At 38.2% G+C, this 13595-nt stretch overlaps 2 protein-coding genes across 4 annotated transcripts in view; both read left to right on the forward strand.

The window, feature by feature from the left end:
• LOC141610957 (uncharacterized) overlaps positions 1-12646 on the forward strand; it is a 35473-nt gene extending 22827 nt beyond the window's left edge. Inside the window, exons 1-8 of one of the 3 annotated variants that reach the window (XM_074429279.1) lie at positions 9118-9330; positions 9561-9687; positions 9831-9887; positions 10081-10173; positions 10531-10609; positions 10884-11008; positions 11823-11972; positions 12270-12646. In XM_074429279.1, the coding sequence (XP_074285380.1) occupies positions 9562-9687; positions 9831-9887; positions 10081-10173; positions 10531-10609; positions 10884-11008; positions 11823-11972; positions 12270-12509 (870 nt within the window). In that variant the 5' untranslated portion in view covers positions 9118-9330; position 9561 and the 3' untranslated portion in view covers positions 12510-12646. The other 2 variants (XM_074429280.1, XM_074429277.1) reach the window with 2 other exon arrangements.
• LOC141610960 (acid phosphatase 1-like) lies at positions 5536-7089 on the forward strand. The gene is made up of 3 exons (XM_074429283.1): positions 5536-6006; positions 6143-6352; positions 6750-7089. The coding sequence occupies exons 1-3, from the start codon at positions 5615-5617 to the stop codon at positions 6925-6927; spliced, it is 780 nt and encodes a 259-aa protein (XP_074285384.1). The 5' UTR covers positions 5536-5614; the 3' UTR covers positions 6928-7089.
• Positions 12647-13595: the final 949 nt, after the last annotated feature.

Genomic DNA, 13595 nt, shown 5'->3' on the forward strand with positions numbered 1-13595 from the left:
TATGTAATGTTTTTGAGTTTTATTGTAATTTTTTAGAGTTTAATGTTTAAGTGAATAAACTCAGAAACTTCATAGTGAAACTCAAAAACTTTAAAACAAAGCTCAAAAACTTTATTATAATGCTCAAAAACTATAGAATTGGAGGTAGTACATCAGATGTACAATCCTCTTATTGTAAACTAGCAAACGTATCTGACTTGAGTAGATGTTTGTCATAATAGAAATTGATTGTAGGTTTTAGAGGTATGTTTTTTTTTTTTTTTTGGCAGCAGTAAAATCGTTTATACCTAACTATCCATAGCTTGGCAAGCAAGACTATGGGCAACATTATTGAAATGCCTAGGAATGTAACTAAAAGCTAAACAATGAAAAGATGCAAAACAATCATAAATATCTTCCAAAACTGCCTTTAGCAGGTGATGTGGTCGTTCCATCCCCGTAAGCTGCAAAATGAGTGATAGACAGTCGGAAGAAATCTCCACATGTCGGAGTCCCCTTCACTCTCAAGAAAGCACCAAGAAAACACCAAGACCTTCACTGCAACGCCTGCTTTCCGCTCTAATTCTCCCCGTCCGTACAGAGAATCGTTCACCATTTTCGGATTACAGCAATCCACCCAACTCCCCTTGTCCGGTCCTTCTGACCCCGCATCCACCATCACTCGCACGGTTCCACAATCACCTCTCAGTCCTACCTGACACACACAGGTTGCTATTACGAACCACTTACACTTTCCCCTCGGAGACATAATATTCCCATCCAAAATACATGAACCTTTATTAACCTCTTAAATGGCTTGAATTCCGGTGTTCACAGTGCGTGACCAAGATTAAAGAACATCGCCCAGGATCGAAATCCACGTGGCAAACAAAATTTTGTTACGAATACTCGCAATGCACCAAATCAGAAGCTAAAAACCGCACTGATGCTTCCTATTGTAGTCCTTGTCCATAAATGATATCCAATCAATAATCCAGCTGAATCAATGCGCGAAGGAGTCATGATCGATCGAATGCCAAGATCGAACTAGCCCACATCCGGACACAGGGGCCCCAAATAAATGCCCATAGTCTCGATAGCCAAGGCACCACCCCGACAAAACTTACCGTCGGATCCACCTCAATATTCCGTCTTACAAAATTATCGCCACCCGAGAGAATTAGTAATAATCCTCCAAATGAGGAGCTTCAGGATTGGGGGACACAGCAACCTCCATAGTTTTTGTTTACAAAAGTTCCGCCAACTCCGTTAGCCTCTCCTTATCCTTTTGTGTTCCTTTGCGTTCCATATAATTATGAAATAGGATGCCATAACCGCTTTGACACTATATCGACCATCACTGTTATGTAAACCAATAGATTTCATCCTCGTAAAAATGACCTACAAACAGGTTTGCGAGAATAGCTTGAACACTTTCATCCACCAACATAGTGCGTAGTAAATCTTCGTTTCACGTAATCCTCTCACCATCATTGCAAATAATCAAATCTTTAATCAAGAAATGTCGGAGGCCCCACGATCCATTTCAAAACAGTCATCCTTAGGTTAGGATAATTCCCATTGACCCGTTTTAATAGTCCATACATTCAAATTTGAATCCAACAGGTCATTTGGTTTCCATCCAATTTGTTCCTCACAAAGTGTAGACCATAAAGGATACTCCGAGCACCCAATGATAAGTTGTGTCCACTTTGGATCACCCAATTATCCTTGAAACTCCGCATCATAACGCCACGACGGAAAACACGTGTGAAAAAGAACGATCTCCGATCAAAATCCTCCACGCATGTTTCCCAAAGATTGCTTGGTTAAGGCATTCAATATTCAATTCAAGACCACCTTCCCTCTTTGGTAAACCAAGAAATCTCTGGCTACACCAATGGATTGGTCTCCCCAATCTACCACCCGCCCACCAAAAATGTGATAATAAGGAATTCACCTTGTTAGTCACACTTTAGGTATTTTAAATCTCAGGTAAGTACTGTAGAGATGTTTGATAGGAATGGATAAGATTAAAGTTAACCCCATGGAGTCAAAAAATCCCATTCCATGAAGAATCGCCTCATAACAATATCAATAATTCCTTTGAAAATTTCCCTCTTTGATCCTTGCAATTCCGTCATTAATCCAAGATATTTTCCCAAACCTTATTTCCCTTAACTAAGTAGATTCGCATACCACACCGCGCCTGAGCTGTAAGAAACTAGGCTAAATAAAATCCCGGTTATCTTCATTCATAACCCTGGCAGGACACCTTTATGATACTTCTTCAAAATAACGTCTAGTTTTTAGAGTAGGAATTCTTTTTCTATTATGTAAAGAAAACCGCATCATCAAAGAACAAATTGAGACAAATATATTCCCCATGACTCAAGTAATTCCTTTCAGGCCATTTGTTGTGCTGTGGCATTACTGTGATAACGCCTCCATTGCATAAAGGCAGAGAGGGAGCGGTGAAAGCGGATCACCTGCCTTAATCCATTTCGGTTGAAAAGCCTTAATGGTGCAAATTAAGTAAAGGACTTGATCTGAATCTTGTGACACAATTAAGAATTAATAAAATTAACCAAGATTCGCATCCCAAACTTATAAGAGCACGTGCTGCGAAAAATCCTAACGCACACGGTCATATGCTTTGCTCATATCAGCTTTAAACATCGCCCGGGATTTCCTTTCTTGTGTGAATTAATTTATGAAACTACATTTGCCAACGTGGATATTATCGATATCTGTGCCTTTTAACAAAGGCATTTTGGAAATCCTGAACTAAATAACCCGTCACCTTCGCCCCGATCATTTGTAATACACTTAGAGACAATCGCATAAAGCTACCGCAGTTATCGTTGATAGTCTCCACCTCTCGGGTTATCACATTTAGGAATTAAGGTAATGAAAGTTCTATTTTGTTACAAGAACCATCCTAAATTCGTGAGCAAAGCCGCTGGCTGTCTCTTTCTTCAAGCAAAATACCCGACGCTTCGATAAAAAATTGGGTACTCCGTCCGGGCAGAGTGATTTAAGTGCACCCATAAAACAATAGTCACAGCACCTCTTGAAGTATTGAAAATATCCTTAATACATCCGATTAATATGATCAACAACATTTGATCCCACATGTCCTCTTCCGTTAAAGGCTCACGATTCTTACTTTGATAATAGTAGTTGGGTTATAAAGCTTAAAAGCAGATCATAGAACATATTTCCAACTAGTTAGGGCTCATAAATCCAATTATCACTATCATCCTTAACCCCTAGGATAAAATTCTGACCCGCTCTTCCTTTAACCCAATTGAAAAAGTACTTCGTACAAGTATCCCCTTCCACCATCCATTTCAACTTTGCCCTTTGTCGCCAAAAACCGTTAGCCTACTTTTGAAAATTCTCGGACATTGTCATTAGCTTTTGTATACACTTCATCCTTACCATCATTAGTCGATTATCCATCCCTTTCCAGCTCGAATCGACCTGCGTCCCGTTTAAATTGCCACTCAAGTCTCTTATCCAAGAAGCCCCGATTAATTTACTTCTTGTCGTACATTAGAAAGCTTTTTCTTGCTCCAGCCAGGAGATCCACAAACGGGTTTTCCAAGCATCCTTTGATAATACAAATACATTCTTTACCAGTGCCCATGATTCATTTATAGGTTTATTGTGTGACAGCTGAGATTCAAGTCCATTCTATTGGGCGATTCGATATTTGTATAGGATAATGTTTGTCATTATTCGGGAACAACATGGGAACCATTCCTTTGAACCAAGTGCCCTATCAATTCTTTTTTCATACGCTCGTTTGGAACCTTTACGATTATTACACCAGTATATCCTCGGCCCTTTAAAGGGTATGTCCATCGATTGATTACTTGATTTTATTGATTAAACTCCTTTGCCTACCATAATTGGCCTTGTATTCAAAATCTTTTAGCTTATCACTTCCCAAACTCAACTTGATTAAAGTCTCTCCCCCAAAATGAGGAACGGTGAATCTTAGATTTCGTCATTCTTCTCCCCTCATCAGAGAATCGATTGAAAGATGGAGCCCGCAAAAAAGCACCAAATACCATAAACGACCATTACATTTTTCTACTAATAAAACGATAAAATTATTACACGTCTGTCGACAACCAGCTCTTTCCATCCTACCCATAACTCCACCACCCCGAAGCCCATTAGCGTCTATGCTGCATTATTATGGAAGCCAAAATGCTCAAACAAAGGAGAAATCTAACCAACATTACACTTAGTTTGATTAGAAGCGAAATCATAATATTTGGTATGGCCAGCCTAATCTTGATTGGGGCGAGCGCATTGTGAGACCCCTACAATTCCAGGTGAGCCCATTCATGGCGAGCCGTGGAGGTGTTGGTCCAACCTCCGCAAAACCACCATGTTGTTACTAGCATGAGACGAATCATTTGAAACTTCAATCTCCATGTATTGTTACCGCCACTCAAAACCCCAAAGACCCACAAACACTTCAAAGAACATTTAACTCTCCCCAAAGCATCTCTTCTTTGATAACCGAAACGTATATTTCTTTGACCGCCAATGGACTCCACCGCCTCACCAGAACCTGGCCCTCATCAACCTCGAACAAAGATTTTCGTTTCCTAGCAAGAGTAATAGATCCCTATTGTCCCCTCCCACACTGAGACTTGGAGTAATAATCCGCTTAAAACCCATAAAGCCATCAGAGATACAAGCGGCCTTCCTACCATCATCCATCATAAAGAATGAGCCTTAAGGAGTTCCATACGATGGGAAATCAAAGAGCTTCACCTTCTTTAAAGTCAACCTCGATCTTTGATCCAACCCAGAAATATGACCACCTCGGGGTACATCCTTCCGTAGTTCCTTCAAAGGCTTGACCCCCCGATCGAGCCTCCAATTGTTTGTCCTTCCAAATAATAGCGGCTAGAGTAATCGTGAATGATTCTGTTTCCTCACCTTGAGTCACAGCCCCACCCCCATTACAGTTGAGGGATCCCATTAAGGCACAAATGTGAAAGCTTAACTTTTTCCGTCTTCCGAATGAAATGGCTACACGATAATATATTTATCGATTTGTGATAAAGTTCGAGTTAAAAGTAGTAGGGTTTTTGTAGGAGAGGTTAAATCAACGAAACTATGATTTTATGTTTTAGCCTAAAACATTTTATATTGCTGAAATAAGATTGAATAGTTGAAAGAAAAGTAAATTTAGTTTGAAAAGGAAAACCTACGAAATGTTACTGTAATTAGGAACTCTTGGTCTTGCTCAGTTGGTTGAATGTGATAAGTTTTGTATAATATCGTTTTTTACTTTTAGAAATCTCTTTTGTTGGCTAATATACTCAAGCCTCACCATTTATATAATATGAACTCTTTTTATTCAAGCTCCTTTATGATGGGATGGCGTAAAAATAACCAGAAATTCTCATTTAAGAGATTTCTATTAATTTAAATAAATATCTCCACAATAGACACATTATTTCACAATAATTTACGTTTCATCGTACCAAAAAAATAAATAGTAGAAAACCTTTATTCACGTGTCAAATTGCCTCTCTCGATCGAGCCATAAATTGTACGCATTGCTACAATTTTACCAATCAACAATATTGTACCAAATAATAACATGAGGCTCATACAAGGTTTCTATCTTATAAATCTTATCCTACTAGGGCTTGTGGTAATTCATGGCCATTCTACCGCGATTCACCTCCTTATGCCACATAGCGGTTCAGGAGGTCACCCAACCCAAGGTTTAAATTGTTTAAGCTGGCGGTTTGCTGTTGAAACAAACAATGTTAAGGATTGGAAGACGATTCCAGTGGATTGCGAGAATTATGTTGGCCATTACATGTTGGGGGCTCAATATAAACAAGATTGTTCCATTGTGGCCGCTTCTGCTATCGACTATGTTAGTAGCCTAAATATTAGTAAGGGTAAGGATATTTGGGTGTTCGACATAGACGAGACTTCCCTCTCAAATTTGCCATACTATGCTAGGCCTAATGTTGGATTTGGGTAAGACCCTGTATTTTTAGATTTAATTTCAGCTCTTATAAATTCAGTTCAATAATTATCTTGTAAGACTGTTGTACCTATTACAATGGTCGTTCTTTTGCGTGAAATTGATTGTTGATTATTATGGGGTTTGCAGAGCGTTCCCGTACAATGCGACAAGTTTCAATGAATGGCAGGTTGAAGCAAGTGCACCACCGATAAAATCGGTCCTAAACTTGTACAACAGATTGCTAGAACTTGGTGTCAAGGTTGTTTTTCTAACCGGAGCAGATGAAGAATACAAAGGGTTCAAGATACGCAATATGAAAAATATTGGCTATAAGAAATGGCTCAAAATGATATTCAAGTAAGTTTTCACGTCATTTTTGTGAAATGGATGTATAACTTAATTGTTGAAGTCATGATGTTCATGGATGTTGATGAATTGAACTCGATTGCTCCGTTTACACACATGCGCAACACAAATTCTTGTTTAAAATTAACAAATAATTCGCCTTTAGTTAAATAGAGATGGATGACTGGATGAGACAAAAAAAAAAAAGAGAATGCAATACGGAGTATTATACAGAGTACTCTGTAATATGGATATTACCGTTTTAAGGGGGACCAGCTAATGTGTCATTTAATTCAAGGTAAATAAAAGACCAAAGAAAGGGCGGAGTATTATATGGAGTACTTTATAATATGAGTATATACTTATTGAAAACTGTCTTTTAAAAGTATTTGTGTGATTTATGTGACAGGACATCGAATGAATCTAAGCTGAAAGCAGTGGAGTACAAATCAAGGCATAGGAAAAATTTGGAGAAGAAGGGGTACAAAATAATAGGGAACATTGGTGATCAATGGAGTGATTTATTAGGACCTAACCCTGGCTTGCGGACATTCAAGTTGCCTGATCCTATGTACTACATCGCCTAATTTGCTGGACGAAGAAATTACTCGTATATGTAAGTAGGGTATAGTGGTAATACCCTAGTAAGGGTACCGAAGTAATCTTACCACTTAATATAAATAAGCGAGTTTCTCGTATTTCTAAGGCTACATTTGGCCGTTTGCTCTGATATTATATTAGACATTGGTGATGTTGTAAGCTTCAATTTTCTATCTATGAATTAGTGCTCGGGGTTTCGTCAAAAAGAACAAACCTTCCTAGAACGATTTCTCGTTTTCTTGGGACGTGGCTTAAATTTTTGCACCCATTTACGTTCTTTTGAGAGTATACAACTATACAAGTAGGATGATAAGTCTAAAACTCGACCAAAATAACGTGAACTTATGTCTCATTTCTTCAAACAAATAAAATATAGGACTATAGGTAGAAATTAGATGCGTTCATCTAAGCTCTCCTAATGTCATTCAGAATCCAATTCAACTCGTAGTACAAGTTGGGTTGTGTCGGGTCAATGATGGGTTCAGGTGGCTTATTGTTCATGATAAGGTCATCGGTGGGTGAAAATCAGGTCGGGTTTGGTTCGTGTTGGATCGGGCCAGGTATTTAACATATATTTATCTTGTGTGTTTGATTCTAGATAGGTAATTTCATGTTAAAACAATGCATAAATATATTTACTTTAATGTTAAGAGAAAACAATTAAAATGAATATCATTTCAGTCTTATTTACGTCATTATTAAGCTGATTTCAAGTCACCTATCGATCGGGTTTAGTCAATATCAGGTCACAGGCCGAATCATATTTGGAACAAATAAGATTGCTATTAGATTACCCATTTAACGTCAGACCAAATCGGATCGGTTTCAGTTCATCAAATTTCCGAGTTCTAATAGTTTGAATATCGGACGGTTTAGTTAAATTTCTCGAATCGGGTGAACATTTACCGGCCCTAAACTCCTAGAGTTACGACTTACAAGTTACAACAGTCAGACTAGAGGTGCTCAACATGGCGGGCCAATCTTACCCGGTCTCATGGGCTGACTTTCAGCAGCCCAGCCAGCCCGTGTGTCAGGCCGTTCCTTCTCTCGGGCCGGGCCAGTGCCGCATTTTCCTTAGCCCAGTCCAAACACTAAAAAATTAAAAATATAGGTGGCTTGGCCCGCCCTGACCCGATATTATGCGGGCTGGGCTCGAGCTGGTCAAAACCTTCCCTGGCCCAGCCCGGTCCCTCGCCTGTGCCAACTCTTAGCCCGGCCCGCCCCTGGCCGACACAGCCCAGCACGGCCCAGCCCAGCCCAGTGAGTACCTGTAACTCTAAGCCAGACCATTATTACACTCTCCCAGTCTCCCACTTCCCTCACTCCAAAAACAAACCCCGCGACGACCGGAACCAAAGACTAAAGGTGCTGTTTGGCCAAGTTTATGTAAAAGAGTTTTTACTTCTAAGAATGAGTTTTTTAAGAAACTACTTCTTGAAAAAGTTGAAGTTGTTTGGCCTAACATTTGTAAAAGTAGTTTCTTAAAAAATTGATATGTTTGGCCTACTTACTTTTATCCTATTTTTTTCACTTTGTTTTTTGTTAACTATATTACTTATATATATAAGACATTAAGACGGTCTCACAATGTAAGACTTTTATAAGTTAAAACTCATTTATTTACATATAAGACAGTTTCACAATGTAAGACTTCTATAAGGGAAAAGTTCATCTTTTTACATATAAAATGACCATGTCTTACACTACGAGATATTACTTAAGTTAACCATTCATCATCTTTACAATAAAAGGATCGTCTCACGCTTTAAGACGATAAGACGGTCTTACACAATGGTACGGGATATTACCTTTATAAGTTGAACATTCATCTTTTTTTACATATTAAAGGATCTCTCACACTATAAGACGGTCTTATGCAATAATTATTAAATTAATAACTCTTTTTTCATCTCAACTCATAAGACTGAAAGAAATTGCAATTAACAAAAATATCATAGGACCAAAACCATAACAATCAAATTTTGTGAAAGACCGTCAATAATGGAGACGATTAGCAAAGCATCCATTAAGTCAAGGGTAATTCCACTACAATCATAATCAATTTCTAGGAGCGATTAGTAAAAGAAATAATCTGTAGGCATTAATAGAGTTAAAGAAGATTATGATTATAGAGTATAAATCATACAAAAATGCAAAAAATAAAAAATATGAAATTTATAGGGAACTTGGTGAATAATAATAATGTGAGAAGTAGAAGTAGAAGTAGAAGTAAATTTGGTCTTCTCCTTTTAGTGGCTTATTTTTAGATTTTGACTTTTCAAAAGTTATTTTATATACACCAAAATTATAGTGTTTGGCCTAACTTCTACTTATTCAGTTAGAAAAGCACTTATAAAGCTTGGCCAAACAGCACCTAAGGCTGCATTCAGGTACACTACTAGATTCTAGGGTTTTATACTTCTTCGTATAGTTCATCTTCTAATTGGGGAAAACTTAATTAAATTTGTAATTGACCCGTTGTATTAATTTCATGCTGTAATTTTATATATTGTCTGTGTAATTTGGGTATATTATTATGGAGAAATCAGTTCAAATTGGGGAAATTAGTACTATAACGGTATGAATAATCTGACATTTGGTGATTTTCAATGTTTGATAGAATGGTAGGACTATCTAGAGGAGAAACGAATTTCATACGGGGTGGTATTGCGCAAGACCTTCGTTGCGACGGCCGAAACCGGTTATCTTATCGGTCTATTAATGTTGAATCCGGTGTCATTCCGCAGGTAACTTTATCATTCTTGTAGAATGGAATGCTTTTTCAGTGTAGGATTCGAGTTTTTGTCGAATTCAGTATGTTAGTTAGTTGCATTGTTGTATATTTGGGGGTATAAGTTGATCTTTGTTTTTGCCATTGAATCTATGATAGGCAAACGGGTCGGCTAGAATCAAGATTGGAGGAACTGATGTTATTGCAAGTGTCAAGGTAGTGTATATTAAATTTCTGTGTTTACTCCCTCCGTCCCAATCATTTGTGTACCTTGGTTATACCCTTCACAGAGAATAAAAAAGGTAAACAAATGATTGTGACGCATGAAGTACATTTGAATAAACTGGTTTTTTAATTTTTACTCCGTTTTGTTAAAGGTTGTTTATAATGTATTTGAGGCGAAATGCAGGCTGAACTCGGTAGACCTAGTTCTTCTCGACCTGATCATGGAAAGGTTTCAATACACGTTGATTGCAGTGCAACAGCTACACCAATGCATCAGGTATGTAGTTTGTTTATTGTTCTGTTTCTGATGAATATTTGTTATCTTATTTGAAGTAGTTCATACTGAGTTCCCTTGCGTTGTTGAAGTCTGAACTGATCGACAATGTTTATTAGCATTTACATAGTTTAGCTGTGTTATCTTCTTTACAGATTTATTGCTGAATTTTTTGTTTGAATTTATAGATTCTCTTTTAAGCAATAGAACACTTCCAAATTCATCCTCCCTTTCAAACTTTACAATTCGATGATTAAACTCTTGAGTGTGATCCGCTTCGTACTTGTGCCCTTGTTTTAGTCTCCCCTTTATTTGATTCCTTTTTTGGATAACTAACTTAAATTGGGGCACATGTCACAGGGCAAAGGAGGTGAAGAATTGTCGTCAGAACTGGCACTTGCTCTACAGCGAGGCCTATTGGGAAGTAAAAGTGGAGCTGGTAGGAAATTTTGTTCAAAAGATCTATGTTATATTACCGATACATTAATGGTTGATTTAGGGAATTGAAATGAAGGATTTCATAGTTTTAAATCAAGGTCGAAACCAAAATGCAAATGCTCTGTAAAGGTCTTGAAAATTACTGCGGCTTCATTTAGAGGTGATATTAGTCATATTTAGCGAGATTAGGCTGTAAGAGACCAAGAGGGGATACTGTGACCGTGACTGCAACCGAGATTTAATATGATGGCAATGATTCTAACGCATATTTTCAGGGGCTGGAATTGATCTTTCATCTCTGTGCATTGTCGAGGGGAAGACCTGTTGGGATCTATATATAGACTGCCTTGTGGTCAGTTCAGATGGGAATTTGCTGGATTCCTTAGGTGCCGGCATCAAGGTTATCATTCACTTGCCTATCTACTGATGAACTGGATTCTGCCACCTTCTGTCAAATTTTGGCATTTCATTTCTCGCACTTTACCTAGGCTATGTTTCAGGGGATTAGTATAGAAGGTTAAAATTATAAAAGGTTATAGACTTATAGGTGATTTAATTCCAACCCTTTGGAAGATATAGAAATTAGCTGGAGCAAAGAGAAATGTGTTCTGTTTCTCAAACTGCTGTCCTCGTATCCCACTCCTACAGTGATGTAATAATGATTTGCTTCACGTGATAACTAATTCTTTTGTTTGTCAGTCTGTCTTTTCCTTATTCCGAGACCTCAAGTTTTCACTATTTAGATGCATGGTAGGTTTGGAACTTGAAGTATTATACTCCTTCCCATTCTTATTTTTCTTCCCATTTCATTTTTTTGGGAACTCCGCCTGGGAGTGTTTTCAGGCATTCACTGCCGGTCCCAAGCCCGGAGAAAGGAGGAGGGTTGCGTTAGGCAGCCAGCATAAAAATAAAAAACTTGGTCACATTTTATGGACATGAACCGGAAATATGTTGAAATATTTGAATTTATTATAAAAGTATCACAAAATATAATTTTCGACAAAAATAAACAACATATACACCACAAAAAACCCGGTCATAGTGTCGCCTTGGAGACCGCGTAAAAGCAAGTGGGAAGAAAATAGTGGATGAGAGGGAGTATAATGTACCAAATCTAATGCAGCTGTCACTGTGAAACTAATCCTAACATTATTGTTACATCTAATTAGTTAATGGGGCATCTGCTTATGGATTAAACTCCTATGTTTGTGCAGGCTGCTCTGAGCGATACAGGAGTACCACGAGTTCAGGTGATTGCCGCTGACGCTAGTTCTTCAAGTGATCAGCCAGAAATTGATGTCAGTGACGAAGAATTTCTACAGTTTGACACTTCCGCAGTGCCTGTCATAATTACATTGACAAAGGTTTCAAATTTTCTTTATCATTCTAGTATGAAGAATACCCACTGTATCCTAGTATTGTTGCTATTTGACTTTGGTGATCAAATAATATGAACTTTATCAGCCATTATATCACTTTTGATCAAGGACATACCGAAAGAATCATATCAGCTCATTAATTCTCGTTTATAATGCTGTTGATCAAATGGCTGATGACCAAAGTCAAATGAGAACAATATAAATAGGATGGAGGATTTATAGGCTCGTTATTTCTCGTTTTGCTCGTACATTATTTGAATTCCAATTTTGATGTTTGTTTAGGTGGGAAAACACTATATAGTAGATGCATCTGCAGAGGAAGAATCCCAAATGAGTTCTGCTATTTCCATCTCTGTAAACCGTCAAGGTCATATTTGTGGCCTAACCAAACGTGGTGGGGCCGGTCTGGATCCGAGCGTAATCCATGACATGATCTCTGTAGCTAAACATGTTAGTGAGCAGTTTCTGAACAAGTTAGATTCTGAGATAGCTGCTGCACAAGCTCGTCAAGAGGAATCGTGAAATGCTGTTAACCTTTATACCTAGAGTTCTTATTTCTACTCTCTAATGGCGATTTTAGGCCTAAGGATTAAGGTGAGATTTGTTAGTCTGTATGTTTTGTCATCAATGGATGATCCTTCTACCACCTTCCCTAAAAACCCTTTTAAGCTCCACTTTTGTTCATCCTGATCAGCAATGCATATCCACCTCTTGAGTTGGAATGCATCACTAATCCTAGGATTGTTATACACAAGTTGAGCAAGAGCGGTTTTTCCCAAGCCTCCCATCCCCACAATGGCAAGGAAAGAAACAGGTGGATCATCAACATTAACTGAATCCAACAATACACCTATAATATTTTCCACATCATTCTCCCTCCCAATGATTTTACCACACAAAAAGGAACAAGTCTCCTCCTTTGTTAGTTGGGTAACAGGTGGGTCTTTTTTTTTCCTACAGGGCTAATATTTTAGTAGTTTTATTTATCAAGGCATGAAAGAATGACATATACCATCAATCTTCTTAATAATACCTTTAGGGTGTGTTTGGATAGCAAAAATGAAAGGAAAGGGAGGGGAGGGGGAAGGAGGGAAAGGAAAGGGAGAGAAGGGAAGGGGAAGGGGAATGAGGTGTGGGTGTTTGGATACAATTTCCCTCCAAATCTTACCTATTGTGGAGAGATTTTGATTAGGCATGGAGGAGAGAAATTGAATCCCTCCTAATCACTTCCCCTTCATTTCCCTCCACCCTCATTTACTATTCAAACAAGAGATTTTAAATTCCCTACTCTCTCTCCCTTTCTTTTCCCTCCAAATCCTTCAATCCAAACACACCCTTAGGAATGAGAAAAATATTAGCCCAATAGGAAAAAAAAGAGGTTAGCACAGACTGCACAATGATCAGCCTACCAACATAAGATATCTTCCTAGCACCAAAGGATCTTATCTTCTCAATTATTGTTTCGACCAGGACTTGACAGTCCTTCTTACCCAACTTACTAGCAGTAACAGGCACCCCTAAATATTTAAAAGAGACCTTGCCTTCCACACAGCCTGATAGACTAATGATGTGCTCTTTCATTGAGCTGTTTACACCACTAAAGTAAAT

This window comes from Silene latifolia, chromosome 11, assembly GCF_048544455.1.
Source record: "Silene latifolia isolate original U9 population chromosome 11, ASM4854445v1, whole genome shotgun sequence".
In the NCBI taxonomy this organism is placed as follows: domain Eukaryota; kingdom Viridiplantae; phylum Streptophyta; class Magnoliopsida; order Caryophyllales; family Caryophyllaceae; genus Silene; species Silene latifolia.

Excerpts from the sequence above, each read along its gene's own strand:
- LOC141610960 (XM_074429283.1), top strand. The coding sequence starts at position 5,615 with ATGAGGCTCATACAAGGTTTCTATCTTATAAATCTTATCCTACTAGGG. Across the intron at positions 6,007-6,142 it reads AGGCCTAATGTTGGATTTGG|AGCGTTCCCGTACAATGCGA; the intron begins GTAAGACCCTGT and ends TGGGGTTTGCAG. Across the intron at positions 6,353-6,749 it reads TGGCTCAAAATGATATTCAA|GACATCGAATGAATCTAAGC; the intron begins GTAAGTTTTCAC and ends TTTATGTGACAG.